A 20,441-nucleotide genomic window follows, 5' to 3' on the forward strand; every position below is an offset into this window, starting at 1 on the left:
GAGGTGCCAGGAAGCTTCGGATGGGTCAGCCAGCTGCTGGTGAAGCTCAGTTTGCCTGTCATAGAATGGGGATAACTGCACCTTTAGAACCCCCCACGGGGCCGCCCCGAGGCCCAGAAGAAATAAAAGTCGGCGGCGCCCGGCGGTCGAAGTAGCGGGCTTAGTTATAAAAAGGCCCGACGCCCGCGGGCTCCGTGATTCTGGGCCGTGACCGAATGGCCCCGAGCAGGAGACCCGAGCCCTGCGGAATCAGGCCCGCGGGGGGAGGGAGCGCCCCCCGGCTAACCCCACCCCCTGGCCCGGACGCGGGCCCGGGACCCCGGCCCGAAGGAGAGACCGGCTGAGAGATGAGGAGGAGGGAAGGGAGCAGGCTGGAGGCCTTCCTGGAGGAGGTGGCGGCTGATTGGAGCTTCCACAGGAGGGGGAAATGGGCGCCCCTCTGGGAGGGGTTTCTGAGCGGGGGCTCGGAGCGCGGCCGGGCGGGGCGAGCGCAGAGTGCCGGGGATGGGCGGGCGCCAAATTGGGGGCGCTTTGGTGAATCTGAGCGACCCCCGAGAATCCCCCGGAGCTTTTCTCCTGCTGCCTCCGAGCCCGCCCTCTGGTGAAAGTGCCCGGAGACAGGTCCTAAAACCAAGGCCACGAGCGGCAGAAAGGGAGAGGGGCCGTTCCGCCCATAGATGGCAACTAATGAGCTCGAAGCCAGATTTCTGGGGAGTCCCTTCACCCCGAATCGAGCTTTCCTGACTGTGAAATGGGGCCAGCAGCACCTAAGCCGCACTTATTGTGGGGACCGAAAGGGCTATGGGCAAAGCACACAGCAGGCGCTGCATAAACGCTCACTGCCACAGTCAGGACGTTAAAGCAGAGGAACGGCGAGGGGGCTGACGGGAGCTGGCCCAGCCTCCTCGGGTCCGGGCAGATCAGGCGAGTGTGGACAGTCCCCTCCTACTCCCCCCTGAAGGAGCAGAGGGAATTTCCTCCCGCCACTCAAACCCGGGCCAGCTCCTGCTCCTATCCTACTTATGCGCAGTATCCCCGACCACGTGGCTGAATCTCTTAGAGAAATCTTGCTTTTCTAGACCCCAAACGTCGGGCTGGCTCGGGATTCTCAGCCCAGGGGTTGCAGTCTCTCCACCAGCCACAAGGGGGCAGAAGCTGCCACCAATGACCACCTTAGCTGCCAGGGATGAACCACAAAGCCAGTGGCAGAGATTGGAGCTCGGGTGCTCCACCCAGGGCGCCTTCTAGCTGCCGCGTGCTAATTTTTATCTCTAACAATATCCAATTATAAACTCAAATTCTCCTCAGTGACACACCGGAAGCAGTTCCTCTGCATTGTGTTAAGGTTGCCTTCTTGGACTTCTGATTTATCATGGTTCCAGGCACTCAGTAGGTGCTTAATCATTGCTTGTTGACCCCACAAAGGAGTCTCTTGAATTAAGTGAGAGCCGAGTTGTCAAGGACATTAAAGTGCTAGGCCTGCACGTATGATTCAAGCCAATAAGCACTTATTGAGTGCCTACTGTTTGCCCCACTCTGGATAAGGGGGCTTGGTTTCACCATTCTCACACCTTTTCAAGAAATATTTTTAGTAAAAGCTAACTATGGGTCATTATGGCCTTGCTCCCTCGAATAACCCAACCTCTCATGGTTTGGGGAGTTAAACAGGGCTGATTAGATCAGGGCTTCTTTTTTTCCACTCATGACCCATTTTCGCCTGAGATAATTTTGTGACCCAAGATCCAATATATAGGCATATAAAGTTGTAAGGGGCCTTTTAATTGTAACTGCCAGGAGAGCACGTTACATAAAGTAGATACACAAATCAAACATTTACTGACATCAAAGAAATTTATTTGAAAACATTTCATTCATTTCACATAATTTTATCATTTACTAAAGATGAAGGCAAATGTGCAGAGTAATGAGATGGATGCATTGATTTTTACATAAAGAATTAAATCTTGGTGGAACATTCAAAAATACTTTTTACTGTTGCCAAATTTCTCACGGCTCCCACATTCAGTTCCGTGATCACCCAAAGTTTAAGAAGCTTTGGATTAGATGATCTTGAAGGTCTCTGTGATGAGCTAAAATCTTTGGCTTCATTTAGTGGCAGGCACATTTCTGAAGGAGCAGAACCTGGCTGTTTGTTAGTGACCCGGGCAGGAGCTGTAGAACAAATCCTGAGCCTGACTCTCCTAGATCGGCCAGCACGAGCAGTTTCATTTCACTGTTCCCCTTCCACGAGTATCCTCATTATGGGGAATACAACATGGAAAACTGCAAGCAGGTGACATTTCTCACTGGGTGCTCTAAGCTGATGACAGAAAGACGTTCTCACTTTCACAGATGTCCCTGCCAAGTTTTACAATGATCAGTGAAATTTGGCAGCCACCATCCAAAGGGTTCCCTGACCAAGCAGAGCTTTTGAGGGAGTAGTTGTCTCTTTGGCCTTTTGTTTAATCAGACAGCTCACAGGTACAAGGCAAGTGAAAGGAAAGCTTCAAGAGTTCTTGCTGACACAGCCGAGACATTTAGGAAAGACACCTGAGGTAGGCATATTATGCAATGGGAAAACAGAGGCTCCAGCTCTTGGATATTAGGTATTTATTTTGCTAGAGTATTTCAGCAGAAATCGTACACTTGGAACACCACTTTCCCGGTATTCCATTAAGGTTTTGGCTAATAATAAATGTATGTGTTTTTCTAATCCCGAACATGAACTAAATGTAAGTGAATTAGAACCCTGACTATATGTATTTTTTAAATCATTGGGCAACTTGTATATGTTCTGTAGTTCGAGTATATTCACTTAACTGATGTTTATGAGGCAGCCAAGGTAACCTTCTCTCCTTGCACAAATGTTCCCATTCCATCCCATTTTCTCCAGCACATCATCCCCTCTATCCCTTCCAATCTCACCTGCCTATGAACTGCTTCCTTATTGCCTACAAACACGCCATGTCCCCCCATTTCTGAAAAAAAAAATCACTTTATCAGAACATCCCCAATTCTAGACTTTTCCCCTTTTTGTGGCTACGCTCCTTGAGGAGGCAAGTTAAGTCAGTGTTTCCCCTTCCTCTCCTCGCTCTCCTCTGCAGTCTGGCTTTTCCCTCATTATTTAACTCAAATTGTTCTCTCTAAAGCTCCCCTTCTTAACTGACAAACCCTATGGACTTTTCTATCTCCCTAATTTCTGTCACATAGCCTGGCCCCCACTTCAGTCTTTCCTGAGACTGCCATTTCCCTGGTGCAGGCCCTATCATATGTAATATTTCAATACTGCCTAGCGCAATAGCTTCCAGGTTGTTTCTCTGCTTCTGATTTCTCCCGGCTCCAGTTCACCTCCAATCACTTGTCAGATGGACCTCCAAGTGCAGGTCTGACCTGTATTCAAGGAACTCGGAGTGGCTCATCATTCCCTCCAGAATCAAATATAAAAACCCTCTGGCTCTGAAGGCCTTTAATAACCTGACCTCTCTTCCGAGTCTTTTATGTTTCTGCCTGTCTCACCTTCAGAATGTTTTCCAGTGTCACCACCCAGCTTCATGAAATCCGATGTTGAGCCATCTTAACTTTTTAAACAAAAACACCAAGAAGAGGGTAAATGGACACTTAAGTCTTTTCTATGTGTTTCCACTGCTGTCTGGAGTTAGTTCTGCTCTGGAATAATTTGTACTTCCCAGATCATGATTTCAATCGTTTTAGTTGTTGATATTGTTGCTGCTACAAATCCGATGGTATGAAAGACATAAAAGGTATTAAAGAACCAGTGGTTGCACTTCTTGGAAAAACCAACTCAAGGTGGGACAAGTAGCCACAGGTAGTATTGATGTCAATGTGGGATTCAATTATGGGCTGCCATTTTTGGGCCATGAAGCACACCTTGTATTGACTACAGTCCACTCCATGGAAAAGGGTTCATCTTCAGTAATCAGCTTAAACCAAAGAAAAGCAATCACTGGGCAGATTAAGCTGGTTTTCAAGAATATTGCCCTGGAGACTATTAGATGCAATTTTCATTCCTTTAGTTCCTGCGTCTGGTATCTTCTTGGTGTTGTGAATATGAACACAGCTAATGCCTTCACATGGAACCAGTTGCTTTCTTCTCGGCTCCTTTTTCACTACTACCTTTGGCTGGGTGCTTTGACTTGGTAGCTGCCATTATCCTTCTTAGGAAACCAAAACTGACTCCGGGCACTTTCACTGGCTGTCCAGCATGCCTGGAACTCTTTCCCTTTTCCTTCCCTCCTAGATTTTTTCAAGTCCCTGATAATAGGTACCTTGTACAAGTAGCCTTATTATTTTCCCTTTGTGAGCTCATGGTTTTCTTATCTTCCCCCATCCAACTGTGAGATGGGACTGTTTTTTGACTTTGTATCCCTCCTGCTTATGCTTTGCAGTATGGCATGCACTAAGTGCTTAATAATTGCTTGCGCAATGACAGACTGACATGGTAGATAAGTGGGTAAGTCTTGTCTTCTCCAGGAAAACCTGGGTTCAAGATCCTTCACTGATACATAGGATCAGAGATTAAGAGCTGGAATGGACTTTTAGTGGTCAGTTAGCCCCCAAGTGGCCACATTAAGGCCACGGCTCTCCTATGTATGGCCCAAACCAAACTAAAATGTAATTGGGAAATAATTACCAAAGGAAATAAAATAGAATAAAATACATCTAATAATACTATGTGATTTTCTAAGTAATAATGTAGCCTGTAGGGATCCCTATGCATGGGATTAGCAGCCTTCACTTCTAGTTGACAGCATCGATCCAGTCATGGCATAAGGTATGTGCCACAGGCAAGTCCCTAAGACTGAGTTACAGAAGAATTTCGGGTGCACCTGGGCAGATATTTAACCATCAGTAATTATTCACACTGATAAACCAGAGTTGTGTTTAAGGGCTGAAGTAGGGGGCTGCACAATATCCAGTTTAGACACAATACTGGCTTCATGAAGCTCCTAAGTGAGAATGGAGGTTCTAGAAGAGCCAAAACAAAGGCCTGTATACAGTGAATTAGATTTTATCAGTATAAAAAGTCTCCCACCTGGTTATTTAAAAAAACACACAAATATAGGAACTACAAATACAGGATGGGAGACTTCTAGTTAGGTCTTATTTCATGTGAAAAAGGGCCTTCAGAGCCATGAGGGACTGCAGGTTTAACAGACATCAACAATGCCATGGGGTACCCCAAAAACCCTGGGTGAGGTGATTTTAGGCTGCTCCAAGGACAGTCCCCGAAAGAAGACAGATGATAGTTCTGTGGGACCACACCTGGTACATTTCTGGGAATATTTAAGGATGGACAGTGATAAAGAGAAAACAAATGAGAGAGGGGGTCAAGAATGGTACCTCACCCCTGACAATAGTTGAAGCAAGTGTCAAACCTGGAGACATTCTCTAACAGATTTGAGGCAAAATCCTACCCTAATCTAAAGGGAAGATGAGGTATATTTATTCTGCTTGGCTCTAGGGAGATCAAAGCCCAAGGAGGTTAAAGTTAGAGAGAAATGGATTTGGATTGATGTAAAAGAAAATGAAACATAATTTGATCCAGACTTTGTGATTTCCCTGGTGAAGGAACTTCCAAGGAGGAAATTACAAATTTCCTGCACTGACTATCTCATTTGTAATTAAGAGAGCTGCAAGGGTTCTGAAATATTAGGTGATCTATTTGCCCAGAGTCACAAGATGACATGGGAAAAGGGGCTCTGATCTTTAGGAAACTTCAGTGAAAGAAAATGTAACAATTGGGACAAAGAAAATCTTAAAACAACTTAAGATCTAAGGACTGTGTGGGAAAAAACGTTTATAAAACTTTTACCATCAACATTGCTTACCTTGACATTTCCCCTTTCGGTCAACACCAAAGCTCAAAGCCTGTGGATACAAATTCATGGAGCAAAGGCATACTGCTCAGATGACGTTGGGGTTGTTGGTGACCAAGGGATAATTATCAGAAGGCCTGGGGCAAAAATGGATTTCACCCTCTTTTTTGGCCTAAAATCTCCCCTAAGAAATGATCAATTACTTGCTTTTCATGGTTTCCTAGAGTGCTCTCAGCTGTGAAGTATCTGCCTCACTCCATCTGCTGATTTTGTGTCAAGTAAGGGCATTTAATTACCTTAAAGCATGGGGATAATTTCTTTTCAGAGCTGTTTCAAGAGCCCCTAGAAAATCAGCAGCCCTTTGAGACTTCTGTTCACCAAGTGCTGGAGCATCTAACCTGGAGGACCACGGATCAAGGAAGTAGGAATGATCTGAAAGTCATCATGAATGTAACTGTGCTAAACAAACTGGTCACTGTGACAGGATGGCACAGGGGATGGTGTACTGGGACAGAAGTCAGCACACCGGCTTCAAATCTTGCCTCAGATGCCCACTATCTGGAAGACATGACAATTATCTACTTATTTATTCCAAAGGGAGCTGAAGTGGGGAGAGGCAGAGAAGTAAAACCTTGACCATCTAAGTGACAAATATGATTGGAGGAGGAAAGCTCTCAGCTGAGAAGGAAGCAGGTAGATAGAGCTAGAATTGGGAGTCAGAAATGGCTAGGTTCAAATTTAGCCTCAAACATTAATCAAGTGACCTGGGACAAATCACTTCACCAAGGCCTGCCTCAGTATCCCCATCCATAATATAAGAATAATAACAATACTTATCTCCCGAAGTTGATGTGAGAATATTTGTAAAGAATTCTGTAAATCTTAAAGTCCTATAATAGTAATTAGTGATATTGTTGTTTCTAATCATTGGTCCTCACACAAAATCATGTCCTACATGCCTGTACTTAGAACAAATCAAATTACTAAAAGAAAAATAAAGGGACAACCACATTAATATATTACAAATATGTTAAAAGGAGAAATGTTATTCCAAAGGTGAGCTGACTTCTTGACTAAATTGAAAGGTCAAAACACTGACAGAGACTTTTAAAATTCCCTGTGGAAGATATGCTGAAGGACATTTCTAGACGATGTCACCAGAGGATAAAAATAGTCTGTGAGCCACAGGAAGATGACTTAAGCAGGTAGGTTATATTGACTCCGAATGGTGTCTAGGCCCTGCCTTCACTGAAAGAGGTGTTGGCTCTGTACTCCAATTACAAAGGCCCTTGCCAAAAGTTGCACAAAGTCCTTGAGGGAGGCACTGGCCAACTGAGCAGCATGGGCTACTTTCAGAAAGACATTTCCAGGACAATGCAGTCCTCGCTAGCCACCAGGGTTAGGACCGGCATCTGGACAGAGGGAAAAGGGGAATGGGAGATGTCACTTCTGGCCCCGCTTGTGATGCTAGACTGGGATGTTGGCTAAAAGTCTCATGAGACCTCAGTTTTCCCCTCAGTTCTTCCAGATGGAATTTCTCCCTCACCCAGAAGGCAAACTCCCTGACACAGGCCGGTCCAAGCAGAGCCCCTGCCCGCAGTAGGTGCACGTGTCTGTGTCTGTGTGCTTTCAGGTGGTGGCCCAGGTGAGCCTTGAACTGGGTACTGTCATTTTACTCAGGTCGCCTTAGCTCTGCACATAAGAGGATTGGATAAAATGGTCTCTAATGTTCCTCCTACTTGGATGATTCCATGAATCATTACAAATAACGGGGATTTACAGACTGTCTCAGAGCATGGAAGTGAGGGTCCCAAACAAGCACCTGACGAACACACTCAGACATTTACTTGGATTGTGGACTGCCTTCTGAGCCAGGAGCATGCTCTTTTGCTTGTCTTTAATGGGGACAAATATTCATCCTTTGATCTTTGGAAACAAAAAGGCATCTGGATTTAGGTTTGGCAAATAAATAAGTGATCAAATTTGGAAGTAATATCTTTGTTCAAAACAAAACCCAACTTTTACTTTGAATCCATAAAGTTGAATAAATCCAATTGGTTAATGAGGAAAAGTATGTACATATATATGCATGTATGTGTGTACATATTTATGCAGGCATATACTCAAGTCCTTAATAATTTTTCCCCCCCTGAGGAAATTGGGGTTAGTGACTTGCCCCAGGTCACACAGCTAGGAAGTTTTAAGTGTCTGAGGCCAAATTTGACTTCAGGGCTGCCTCACCTAATTGCCCTGTCCTTAACAATTCTAAGAGAAGCAACAAAAACCTACTTTTGGCAACAAAAGCATTGCTTAAATAAAGGTATTGTCTTTGCAGGAATACCAATAATTTATGGTGTTTGCTTGAAATAAAATTAGATGATTTTTTTTTTAATATATAAGTATGGAAGGCCTTTAAATGAATACATCCAGCTTTCAAACAAAAAGTTTAGTTAACATTTTTGATATTCAAAATATTTTCTTTAATTAAAAAACATGACTTGAGCTCCTGCAAATTGAATAAAGAAGTTGCCACAAGAGTTTTGAATTGGTATTCAAAAAGTTAAGGACATACATATGTATAAATCTGTAGATGGTAGAAATGGTTGTCGTTATCTTGCCTAATTACAAATATCTCAGTGTTTGTTGCATGTATTCGGACAAAAATATCCACGTGGAAAACTGAATGACAAGAAGATAGAAATGTTGCTTAAAAAAACTTGTTCACATTCCCCAAAGAAACCCCATACCATGAATAACTGTACCACTATTTATGTTTAGGGACTAGATCTTTCGATTGGTTCACAACACTGTCAATTATGAAAAGGAAGTTGGGAGTATGGTCTAGTTAAACAAGGCTTCCCGATGTCTAGGAATGTCTCAGGATACCAAACTTAGCACATATGGCTGACCGTCATACTGCCACTTAAGGACAGGTGTATTATGAACCCAGTAGTATCATCAACCCTAAAGATTTCAAATGAGATCCAACTCAAACATGCATAGGGAGAGTAAAGTTATTTTATTAAATCATGCACATCACGTGTGTTAGTGCAAATAGTTTAATCTGTATTCCAGAAATTCTATTGTACTTTATATCTTTACAAAATAGATTTAAAACAATTATTTACTTTAAAAAATGTAATTCTGAAGTTAAGCATTTCAGAACAATATTTGCAATAACCTATATACAAGAGGTACAGAGTACCACTGGCATATGAGCATTCTGTGGGGGAAGAGCTTCCTGCAACAGAAAAATGGTGAAATGAACAAGGTGATATTTCCTACAAGTCATCAGCGGACTAATTCTTCCATAAATCTAATGGTTCTCCCAACAGCAAATACCCAATCGCTGAAAATATAACCTTTAACATATAAACAATGACCCCCAAAACCTCACAAGGCAAATTATATGCTAAACTCCTATTTAAGTATTTGGCGAGACCTGTAGATTGCCATGGAGAATCCAAGCCAAATTCGGTGAGATTTCTCTCATTTCCATTTTCTAAAAAATCTTCACTCCGTTAATACTTCAGTAAACTTTACTGACATAACCGTCGAGCTCACTTCGTAGCTTGGGCGTTTAACTGATAAGATCCCAACTGAAGTAGTGCTTCTCATGAACAAAACTACTCAGTTAAAAAAAAAAAAAGAAAGAAAGAAAGAAAAAAAAAAAGACAAAAATAAAACAAAACAAACAAACAAACAAAAAAAAACCAAGCCATTTGCATCCCTAACCTTAAGATTCCCTGGGTTTACAGAAATTCACCTCGTCCAGTAGATCGATTAGCTATAGATGCACTCCAAACTCTCATAACAAAGTTAAGTCAATAAAAGTTTATCTAAAGAAGACACATTTTTCTTTTTTTAAAGCAATGTTTGGAAGAATAAGTGAGGAGGAAAAAAAAAAAACCATGCTTCCTAAAATGTTGTAGATGAGAAAGTAAAGATCTCTTTACTTTGAATGCATAAAGTTGAATAAATTACATTCCAATTGAATAGTTTGGTTTACTTGTTGCTGTAGTTGTGAAATGGTTAACTTTTTTGCTCCCAGAAATACTTCAGTTCACTCAAGAAAATACACACACCATTACAAAGTTTTTCCAGGTTGATGCCATCCACATCTTCAAGTCACTTTCAGGCTGCACAAAAGCATGTATATTTCTCAAGTCACTGCTAAAACAGAAGAACCTTTTCCAAATGTGTCTTTTCCTTGAAAAATCTATGGAAGTAGAAGTTGTCTCTAAGTCTTGTTCCCAATAGCTCAGTGGTTTATAGCAAGTAAAAATGGTGTCAATATGTAAAAAAAATATATGTGCATATATTTATTTCAAAATGATAGGCACTGAGCACAGAGTGCCTCTTTTCCCATGTATTTATCAGTTGTCTGGTTTGGGTGTCCAATCAGAAAATGAATTATCTGGCAATCAGCATCTAGAGTAAAATAGCCATAAACCTAAATGTTATAAATAATTTGGTACCAAGAAGCCTACTTTAGGCCACCATAATATTTAGAATCTCAACATACTAATTAAAAAAATTACATGAAAAATTGCAAGCAAATTATTGCTTACAGTAGAATAAAGTCACAATTTTATTCCCTCTTTATAGACAGATACATTTTATACAATTTAAAGCAATGACCCGACTGTCCTTTTCTTGCACTTTTGTTTGTTGTATTAAGAGGTAAAAAGGAAGAAAATGGATCTGTTCTCCCCGCCAGCTTCTAAGAGGAGGGCAGGGTACGGAACCAACCAAAGTTCTCATGGTGAAGCTCTGGTTAGGCCTGGTACATACAACACTACGGCTGTCACAGCTACCAGAGCTGCCAACATGGGCATCCAAGGCCAGTGTCTCTGTGTAGAAAGAAACCAAGAGTCAATATCACATTTCCCTCAGCCTTTCATACCACCTAGTGACCTAAGCCCTCCATTCAGAGTCTTGAGAACTCATGACAAAGCCCAGAGAACCTTAACTTTGCCTCTCACTATCTGAAAAGGTTGACTTCTTAAGCTGGGAAGACAAAAAAGGCAATGTGCACAGCGGGTCCAACTCCAGTGGCCAACTGTGCAGAAGGAAAACGCGTCAGAGGAAATGCCCTTAGTCGTTCTCAACCTGGCTACACATTTGGCACCTAGAAGAGAGACTTCCGTTAAACCTCTCAGAATTCAAGCTCCTTTCTTTGTGCTATTACCAAGGTTTTCCCATCAGTCTAAAATAAGGAACTGTACCGAGTAGTTTTCCCACAATACATTTAGACTAAATTTTAGGTTTCTCAATTAAAGATCCAGCAACTTAAGTTACACGAGAGGGTGAGTGCAGACTGGGCCAAGGGTAGTGTGACCTGAAGGCCACACAAGACTTAAAAATAGACAGTTTGAAGTCTGTGTTAAGGTAGGCTTCAATTTAGCAGTTTTTTTGAAATCTTTCCTTTTATTGACCAACCAAATTTTGTGGTCAGCTTTCCTTTCAATTGTTTTCAGTGGGTACTGATCATCTTCCACCCCTAACCCCATCAAAACCAAAACAAACAAGCAAAAAAAAAAAAAAAATCCCAAATCCACTGTTTTTAAACTAAAGTTTCTTCTATGAACAAGTCAGAAATCTAAAAGCTATGGCCAAGGGTGTATCGGAAGAGAAGAGCAGGGCAGGCTTAATCAGGTTTAAGATAACGAGTCCATTATTCCAATTTCATCCTTTTTCATCTTCTTCACAGCCACAGTGAAAAGAGAAAAAGTATTAAATAACTGCCACACTATTAAGGGAATGAGTTGGGGAGGAAAAATAAGCTGGCTTATAATGGAGAGGCAAACTCTTCATTTCTTGTTCGAACCTGAGTGAACTTTTCATTTTCTTTTGGAAAGTACTGACCGACACTGCAGCATTAGAGACGTAAGTTTACTCTGCTTTTGCGAGAGACAAAGACCCAGCTAAAAGCTGAACATTGAACAACTGATATGTTTGGAATTAATTCACGGTTAGTATCACCACAAAGGAAACAGACAGAACGTTACATGATTAGTTGATTGTTGAGCTTGGGTGGGAGGGAGCACAAATGAAGGGTTTGCTTCAGGAAACAAAACATCTGTGTTGTTCCCCCATGCACTAGTTTACAAATATGGCACAGAGAGGTGACAGGGACGGACAGACATCGACTCAACAGGGAGCTTGTACCTTTCTCTACCACAATGGACCGTAACACCAAAACAGGAAAGCCAGGAATAGGCCGATGAAAACGGCTGGGACGGGTTGGAATATGGACGGCTAAAGAAGGGAAGGGAATTAAAAATCATTTTGTGCTCTAAAATCAGATCAGATGATTGAGATGGGGGAAAGCTAAGTTATAGCATTAAGTTTGGCATGAATCAGAAGTATCAAAGACATCTAACATAATACAGAATGTTGGACTGTTGCACACCAACTTAGCACGTTATTCCCTTCAAAAAACAAATCAAGGAAATGGAATTTAACTACGTAAAAATGCCTGGTTCAATTTTACATTAATTGGCCAAACTATTTGTTAGTGCACTGCTCCGGTGAAGGAGCTATATTCCCCAAACCACTATGGATAAGGTAACCAGTGGAGACCACTAATGATTTATGATCCATCTGGTTATTTCCTGACTCCTGGCCAAGGTCTCAGACCAATCCTTCCCTGAGGTACCAGGTGGAGTCATTTCTACGTTCTCCAGTGGTGAGGATGTTTCTTCTTGAACTTGCATTACCACCAAAGTAATTGTGAAGTAACTTCCCTTTCAAAAAAGGCAAGAAAGAAACTGGATGAGTCTAAGTTACATGTTATCATATTAAACTGGCAAAAAATATTCCAGTCCATTATTTCTCTTAATAGATTATTGTGCTATTACTGAATCAAATTTCAGTCATGGGGTATGTCTATGTGGGCACATACGTGTCTGTGCATTAACGAAACGTGCTAGGAAGAGTTTTATATCGTAAAATGGCAAGTTTGTCTTGAGCAAAAAACATTTTAGAGTTTTTCTTTTGAAACATCACTCAAGAGAAAAGTTAATTTTGAAATAATTCTGAAGATACAGGGGCTACAATTCTGATTATGCTAGATGCCTTTTTAGAGTAATTTTTTAAAGAAATAGAACTGAATTTCCACAATCAGGAAAGTATAATTAAAACTAAAGAAAGAAGTAACTTTAAAATATAAATTTATTATAGAGTCCTCCTATAGCTATTAAAATAGAAATAAATCATTGTCACTTAGTTGTTAAAACTCCATCCAGGGCTTATCCCCAATTGAAAAGACCTCAACTTGTGAAGCAAGTCCAGATCATATGTCAACAGAGAGTATCCTGGGGAAGGACAAACTGTGTGACCAGTGAAATGCACAGCGATATGCGCGGTGCTGCCAATCAAGCCTCATGCCAGCGTCCACAGAAACGTGCTGGTCACGACCACTGCAGTACCCAAAGCAGTGACAGGAGACTTAGAAGAGTCAAAGCTACTAACACTCGCAAAGTCAGTGACACTGAAAGAACACCCACCAGTCAAAGCTCACGAGGTCGGCAAGGACCAAATACACAAAACAACATCAAGGGGATCTAAGGTTTCTTTTAAAGGGCAAATACAAACTCTTGTTATTCACTGTTTAGATCATAACATTCTTCGTTATACAAAGAATTTCCAATATTTCAAAGAAAAAGAAAAGACTGGAGTAACCTTCCATCTTTCTAACTATATATATGAAACTAAAGAACATTTTGCCATTAGATATGGCTGGAAAAAAAACAAAAAAAAACAACCTGGGTCTTGATAAGGTTTGGATACAAAAATAAAAGATAAAAGTCTTCTGGTGGCCACGTCAGTCATTGGGGGGAGGGGCAATCCAGAAATTATAATTCAGAGGAAGACAAGGCAATTGTGGAGGCTGTGAACTTCAGACCCTACCTCAGAAGAGAGGCTGCTCTTCAGGGGATGCTTCCTCTTCCCCCAAACTGGAATTTCCCTTACCAAAGCCCCGGTACTTACCCATATTGGTGTCCCGTTGCTGCCCACCAGTGCTTCAATAAGCTCCTTTCTTTGGGCACGATGGGTTGAGTGTCCACCATGACACCAGTGGGTAACACTCGGGGACACCAACTGAAGCCCTACTGTCTGTGTCCCTCATCCAAACCTTCCCCGAGATTTGTAAAGACTTACATTGCTTCCTTTTTCTTGTAGCTGCTTCAGGCTGTCTTGACATTGTCTGAGCTCATTGGTGATGGACTGTTTTTCCTGCTCGGTCCTTTCAAACTTCACCTCCAGCTCGGAGAGTTGAGACTGTGTCCTTTCATACTAAAACAGGCAAGAAAAAACAGTGGGCGGACCCCGCTTAGAATGGGCGTGCAGCCGGGTTGCTCCTCAGGCTTCTACACTGTCCGGGACAACCGTGGCAGGGAAGAGCCCAGCCTTTCTTGGAGGAGTCTTCACTTTGACTCCTGGCAGCAGGCCTTTGTGGCCAAGGAGTTTTACAATTTACTACCAGCCTCTGAGTTCTTGGAATCCCCCCCTCCCTGTAGAGCTTCCAAGAGAGGATGAGGCAATAGGAAAAAGACAGCTCCAAAGCTTCAGTGACAAGAGGCAACAGGAAAACACTCCCAGCCCTGCAGTCCTGCCCCCAGGGCTGCGTCCCAAGCTGCAGCTCCTGGGCCTCTCAGCCCACTGCCCTAAAGCCGGCCCACCTATGGTATCTTCTCCCCTGTGCCTCCCACCTTCCAAACCTCCAACCTGGTGTCTACTCTAATCCTTCTCATGCATCTCCACTTGCAGAGCCACCAGCCCAGTCTGAGACCTCACTCTGGGACTATTTAACTATTAACTCTTGCTAAACAGCCTCTCCACACCAAACTGGCTGAGCTACAATGTGAGCGAAAGCGCTCTCTGTCCAGTTGCACTTAGCCCCACGACAAACTGGACATGCTGGCCCATTTGAGGCCTCAGCTCTTCCCTGACACCTCAAGCCCTGGGTCGACTCCTTTGTCCCAGCTCTCCCCTCTTTCTGGAGGGAAGCCTGTCTTCATTTCCTCCTGCTTCCAGAGCTTCCTTTAAGGCTTAGCCCAAGTCCCTCCATGGAACTTCACCAAGGTCTTTCCTTGTTCCGAGTGTGTTTCTGCTGGGACTGTTGTGCAGCAGAAGGTAAGCTCTGAGAGCAAGCTGTTTCTTCAGCTCTAGAACCTAGACACAATGCCTCGACTCGGGACAATTCCTAATAAATGTCTGATGAGTGAAACGGACTCGACTCTAGCTCTGTTCTGAAGCTGCAGGTAAGTGCCATCTCTAAGAACCTACAGGTTGGAGGCTGTGATCGAAAAAAAGGGTTTAATTAGAACATAGTGTATGCTACTGACAAAACAAACAGCAGGACAGTATAGACAGAAAGACGTGCCTCCTCACAGCCTCTGCTTTTCATCTCCCCAAATGAAAGGAAAGACAAAACAAAATTTTTCAAAGGGACAGAAACACAAGAGTTGAATGCAAATTAAACAAACCAAACTGAATACAGTCCCTGTCCCCCAAGATGTCCAAATACTGAAGATTCTTTTTGTCCCCAAAGCTCTCCCCACCAATGTCTGAGATCAATTTCATTTTGTTAGGGACTGAAATTTCATTAACTATGCAGATTTTAAAAATGCAAACATGGCTGATTAGTTGTGGTCTTTTTCGAGGAGGAGGAGAGGAAGGATGGTTTTGGCACACAAGGCAAAGCTGGGGCCAGGCCAGGAGGCCTGGAGGGTCAGTGCCCAGGGATGCCCAGGACAAACTTCTCGCCAGAGTCCAGCCCAACTGTCAACCCAAAGGCCTGCAGCTGTTTCCTTGGAGCACAGAGTCTTTCCCTCTGCCTGGCCAACAGGCTCTTCCAGTACGAGGTCCTCTAAACCCTGGCACTGCAATGTACATCGGGCACAGACTCAGACGAGAAGATGAGGGGCTCAAAGAGAATGGCAAGAGGCCATCTGTGTTCCTGGCTTGGTGGCCATCTTGACTGCTCCCTTCTGTCTGGGGTTCAGCAGAAAGCCTCTTGGCCCAAAGTCCTCAACTGGGGACCCCAACCTAGACAGGACATGGATACGTGACCGGGTAGGTTGGAGAGACACCAATCCCTGCTTGCATTAGCTTTATAGAATACTTTTCATCATGCGATGGAATCCAGAGACCTGGGGTGAAATTCTGTGCCTGCAACTTGCTACCTTGGTCCCCTGTGGCAAGTCACCTCAGCTTCCTTTTCTGTAAAATAATGGGACCGGACAAAATGATCATTGTCCCCTCGTGGTGCTGACTAATGGAAATACCCTGGCAGGTATTTCCCCCCAAGCAGGTCATCGAGTTTCAGGATGGGGGTGCTGGGCCTGGAGTCAGCAAGACTTCCTGAGTGCAAATGTAGCCTCCGATCCTTTGGAGCTCAGCGACCCTGGGCAAGTCACTTAACTCTGTGTGCCTCAGTTACTGAAAAGCACCTGAACAAAATGCTTGTTCATATTATTTCAAAGAAAAAAAGCTGTCTGCCAAGCCCAATATAAACATTTCTGAATTCTCTCCCCCTGGCTTCCCAACTTATAGTTTCATCCTCCCATCAACAACCACCATGACGATAAGAGCAGCGAGTCTGTCTGTCTGTAACCCTTTAGGGCTCACAAGTGAGTGCAGGGGTGGGAGGGAAGTGTGTGAAGTCGTCTGGAAAGAGTTTGAGATGAACTTCCATGTAACGCAGTGCCAGCAGCCCAAGTTACCCAGCTACTATTTTCCTTAGCTTGAGCTGTGAGAGAGGGGTAGGTAATCTAGCAGCTATAGGCCGTGAGAAAAGGAAGGTGAGGAGGGAGTGTGAAAAGAAATGCATACAGATATATAAAAGCAATACCAGTTAATTTCCAGTGAATTCCATATACACGAAGCGTTACACATTCACAAAATTTTGGATAATAGAATAATATACAAGAAGTTTTGAGTTGAATCACAGCAAAAGGAAGGATAAACCATCTCATATCACAAGAACATGACGACTTCACACAATTATGCCATGTTAATATGAAACAGGCTAAAAGGGAAATGCACATGAACTGCACTGGCAAGCTCAGACACAGTCAAACAAATGGCTGCCTTTAATGCAATCCAGTAACTACCAACACTCAAGAGGTTGGAACAACATGTTACTGTCTTTGAAGTTCAATGATGACAATATTCATAATATCAATGGAACAAAATGACTAATGCCTTCATATTAACATACAACTAAACCATCTTCCATAGGCATAATTCTTCCTGGATTATAGATTCATGGAATATGGGTGACAAGATGGCTACAAAGTGCTGAGGCCGTTTAAACAATGGCATATGTCATTTGGCACGCAATTTGTGATCCAGCAATGATAAGTAAAGCCTCTCTCTGATTGAACATATTTAACAAAAGACAGGAAGCACACATTACAGAATAAAAACACCCATAGAAAACACAAAGAAATTTACAGGTTTTTTGCAACAAACATGAAGACAGAAGAACAATCATTTCCAAGTTTGACACAACAAAGAAAGAAAAGCAAAAACAAAACATTACAAGGAACGAAGAAATATCTTCTAATAACTGCCATGGGAAAAATGCATTAAAAGAATATTTTTCTTGACTCATTCATTAATAATCCTCATTCAATAATAACTAGGGTCCCTGATTAAGAGGTGGAGATGCTGTACAACAGGAAATATTGGCTCCTGAAGAGCCCAGTGAGTGGCTGTTTACTGTCAGTTGTCTGTGATTTCAAAGAATAACGGAATTATAAAAGGTGCCTCTCATTAAAAAAAAAAAAAAAAAAAAAAAAAGATTGAGAACTACTATGTTTCCGATTAACTTAATCTCTTATTAATTTCAAAGGAGAGATTTGTGAATAAAAGGTCTCTGAATGTGGAGGCTATTATAAAGTGCAAACATTCCTGAGCATTAAAGAAAATGCACAGAAAATTCCTCTGGGCTACTCTTTGCTATACAATAAAATCTCCCAGAAGGCAAATCTTCCTAATAGATCCAAGAGAGCAGAACATGGCAGAAATGATGGTCAAGCAGAAGTGGTCAGAAGGTATTCTACCACCAGGGACAGATGAAACAATCGGATAGAAAAAGTCTCCGGATGTGGGGAGTTAAGGAGGACACAAGAACTAGGAAGGAAACCAGAGCTCTGCCGACTGACAGCCAGGCTTTGGGCTGGGTCCTCTTCACTCCGGGACCCCAGCATCATGGCGCCCTCTGACCCTGGGCGCCACTAGCGCTCTCTCTGTCCTCTCTCCCTGGCCTCTGTCGTGGAGTCCCATCCCTGGGGTCTGCACGACGGCTCTTCCCTTTACCTCTTTCTGCACCTCCCTGGCTTCGCTCTCAGCCTTACTGAGCAGCGTCTTCCAGCTGGCGGAGTCCCGATGGTGCTGCTCCTGCAAGGACCCCACCTGGCTCTCCAGCTCTCTCCGGGTCTTCTCCAGCACGCTCACGTTACTGCTGAGCTCCAAACTCTGCTTCTGAGAGCTGCAACACAAAAGCCAAGTCACACTCTGCCTCAGACCCACAGGGATCTAGCTAGTGTTTTTTAAAGATGTTTACTATTTAAAATAATAATAATAATAATAATAATAATAATAATGAAACAATAATAACAGAGCACTCCCACAGACATAGTAAAATAGAGAGGATAATTTGTATGTGGAACTACAAATGTCTAGTATACTGAGTTTCTTCTAAAAAATAAAATAAAATCCTTTATGTAATTTTCAAGGCTATCCAGCTTTTCTGTGACTTCTTCTGACCTTCCTTCTATGCATATTTTAACATTTTATTTCAATCTGAACCCAAGCACCAAATAAAATAAGCTTCTTCACACAATAGGGGAAAAAATGTCAAAAAATGCAGATATTCATTATACACTTAATTTCACCATATAACTCTCAAAGTTCTCTTGTCTCTGATACCTTTTGCAGTGAAAAGAATGCTTCAAGAAGCTTGCTTGCTTTTTTTTTTTTTTTTTTTTAGGGTGTGGTGGTGATGGTGAAGTAATGGACCCATTCCAGCTGAAACCACATCCAATTTTATAGTCAATAAGCAATAAGTCAATAAGAATGACATCTAACACCTAAGCATTACAGCAAGTTGAAAAACAAAAGGAATACTTGCTTTTTTGAGGGCTCATAATCTTACATAGCCCTTTTCTTCATATGGTGTTTTGGAATTCAAAACGTGGGGGCATATACTATATATATGTGGACTGATTCAGCAGTATGGATAAGGCAAAATCCATTTGTATTTGAAAGTTGATATGTGACAAGAATTTTTCTAGGAGAATCACATTCACAATTATGCTTTATTTATAAGTAAACATTGCAATAGATTAGCATTCTCTGAGGAAGTCTAGACTAATGCTCACAACAAGGGGTGGGATGACATTGGCTATAGATAATTGACCTCCCAGTATATCATTTCACTACAAAAAGTATATAGATGTAAAAAGAGTTCATGTAAAGACTGAAATAAGGAAATAACCTGCATTTCCCTTAGGAATTACATACCTATGCAATTCTTTTTCCTGTCGCTGAAGTTCTGATGAAAGTGAAACGTTTTCCTTTTTCAGAGAATGACATTCTGCTTCTAATATACTCCAGTCTTTTCTCAACTTCTCCAGCTCACCTATAAATTAAGTCAACCAAAAAGTATTATGCCATAATGTAATAAAACAATTTTTTTTAGTCACTAAAAAAACCTATTGATTAGAGAATGGTTAAACAACAAGCTGTAGCATATGAATGTAATGGAATACTATTGTGCTATAAAAAGTAATGAGCAGAATGATTTCAGAAAAAGATTTCTAATTTACACAAACTGAAGGAAGCAGAACAAAGGGAATGTTGTACACTGCAAAAGCAATATTGTACAATAAAGAAGTGCGCATGACTTAGCTATTCTCAGAAATACGATTTTAAAATAATCCAAAGGACTAATTATAACCAATTATTTTTTATTAATAATTAGGACTCATTATTTACACAAACTGAAGGAAGCAGAACCAAGGGAATGTTGTACACTACAACAGCAATATTGTACAATAAAGAACTGTGCATGACTTAGCTATTTTCAGAAATATAATGATTTAAAAATAATCCAAAGGACTAATTCCAGAAAAAGACTGATACTATCTGAAAATAACTGAAGCTATTATTCACTTTCTTTCATTCTTTTTCAAAAAAATTTGAATCTTTGTGTATAAAACAACTAATAAGGAAATGTTTTATATAATTGTACAAATAAAATCTTTACCAAATTGCTTACTATCTCAGGGGTAGAGGTAAGAAGAAGATAGAATTTGGAAGTCAAAATGTTGGGGGGGTTTTTTAATGTTTTAAAAATTATTTTAATATATGATTTTTTTGGGGTAAATCAAATAATAAAATTAAGAACAAAACAAAAACCCAAAGAGGAAATACATCCAGTTATTTTAATCAAGAAAATTCCTAACTTTTCCATAAAAATTATCAGAAGCTTTCTATTTATTTTATCATTATTTGGACTTGTGGGTGAGACACAAATTAAATGGATATCTATCAAGATTCATTTAGAATCCAATCTCTTTCCCACCC

At 41.7% G+C, this 20,441-nt stretch overlaps 1 protein-coding gene across 12 annotated transcripts in view; it reads right to left on the reverse strand.

Moving 5' to 3' along the window:
* Positions 1-8,837: 8,837 nt before the first annotated feature.
* Positions 8,838-20,441, reverse strand: part of SLMAP (sarcolemma associated protein) — a 121,015-nt gene continuing 109,411 nt past the window's right edge. For 7 of the 12 annotated variants that reach the window (XM_074284294.1, XM_074284286.1, XM_074284291.1 and 4 more), the window contains 4 exons: positions 19,377-19,494; positions 18,171-18,342; positions 14,004-14,138; positions 8,838-10,690 (listed from right to left, as the gene is read on the reverse strand). In XM_074284294.1, the coding sequence (XP_074140395.1) occupies positions 10,598-10,690; positions 14,004-14,138; positions 18,171-18,342; positions 19,377-19,494 (518 nt within the window). In that variant the 3' untranslated portion in view covers positions 8,838-10,597. Of the gene's footprint in view, positions 10,691-12,008; positions 12,099-14,003; positions 14,139-18,170; positions 18,343-19,376; positions 19,495-20,441 lie in introns of all 12 variants that reach the window. The other 5 variants (XM_074284293.1, XM_074284285.1, XM_074284288.1 and 2 more) reach the window with 1 other exon arrangement.

Source organism: Sminthopsis crassicaudata, chromosome 1 (genome assembly GCF_048593235.1).
Source record: "Sminthopsis crassicaudata isolate SCR6 chromosome 1, ASM4859323v1, whole genome shotgun sequence".
Lineage (NCBI taxonomy): Eukaryota > Metazoa > Chordata > Mammalia > Dasyuromorphia > Dasyuridae > Sminthopsis > Sminthopsis crassicaudata.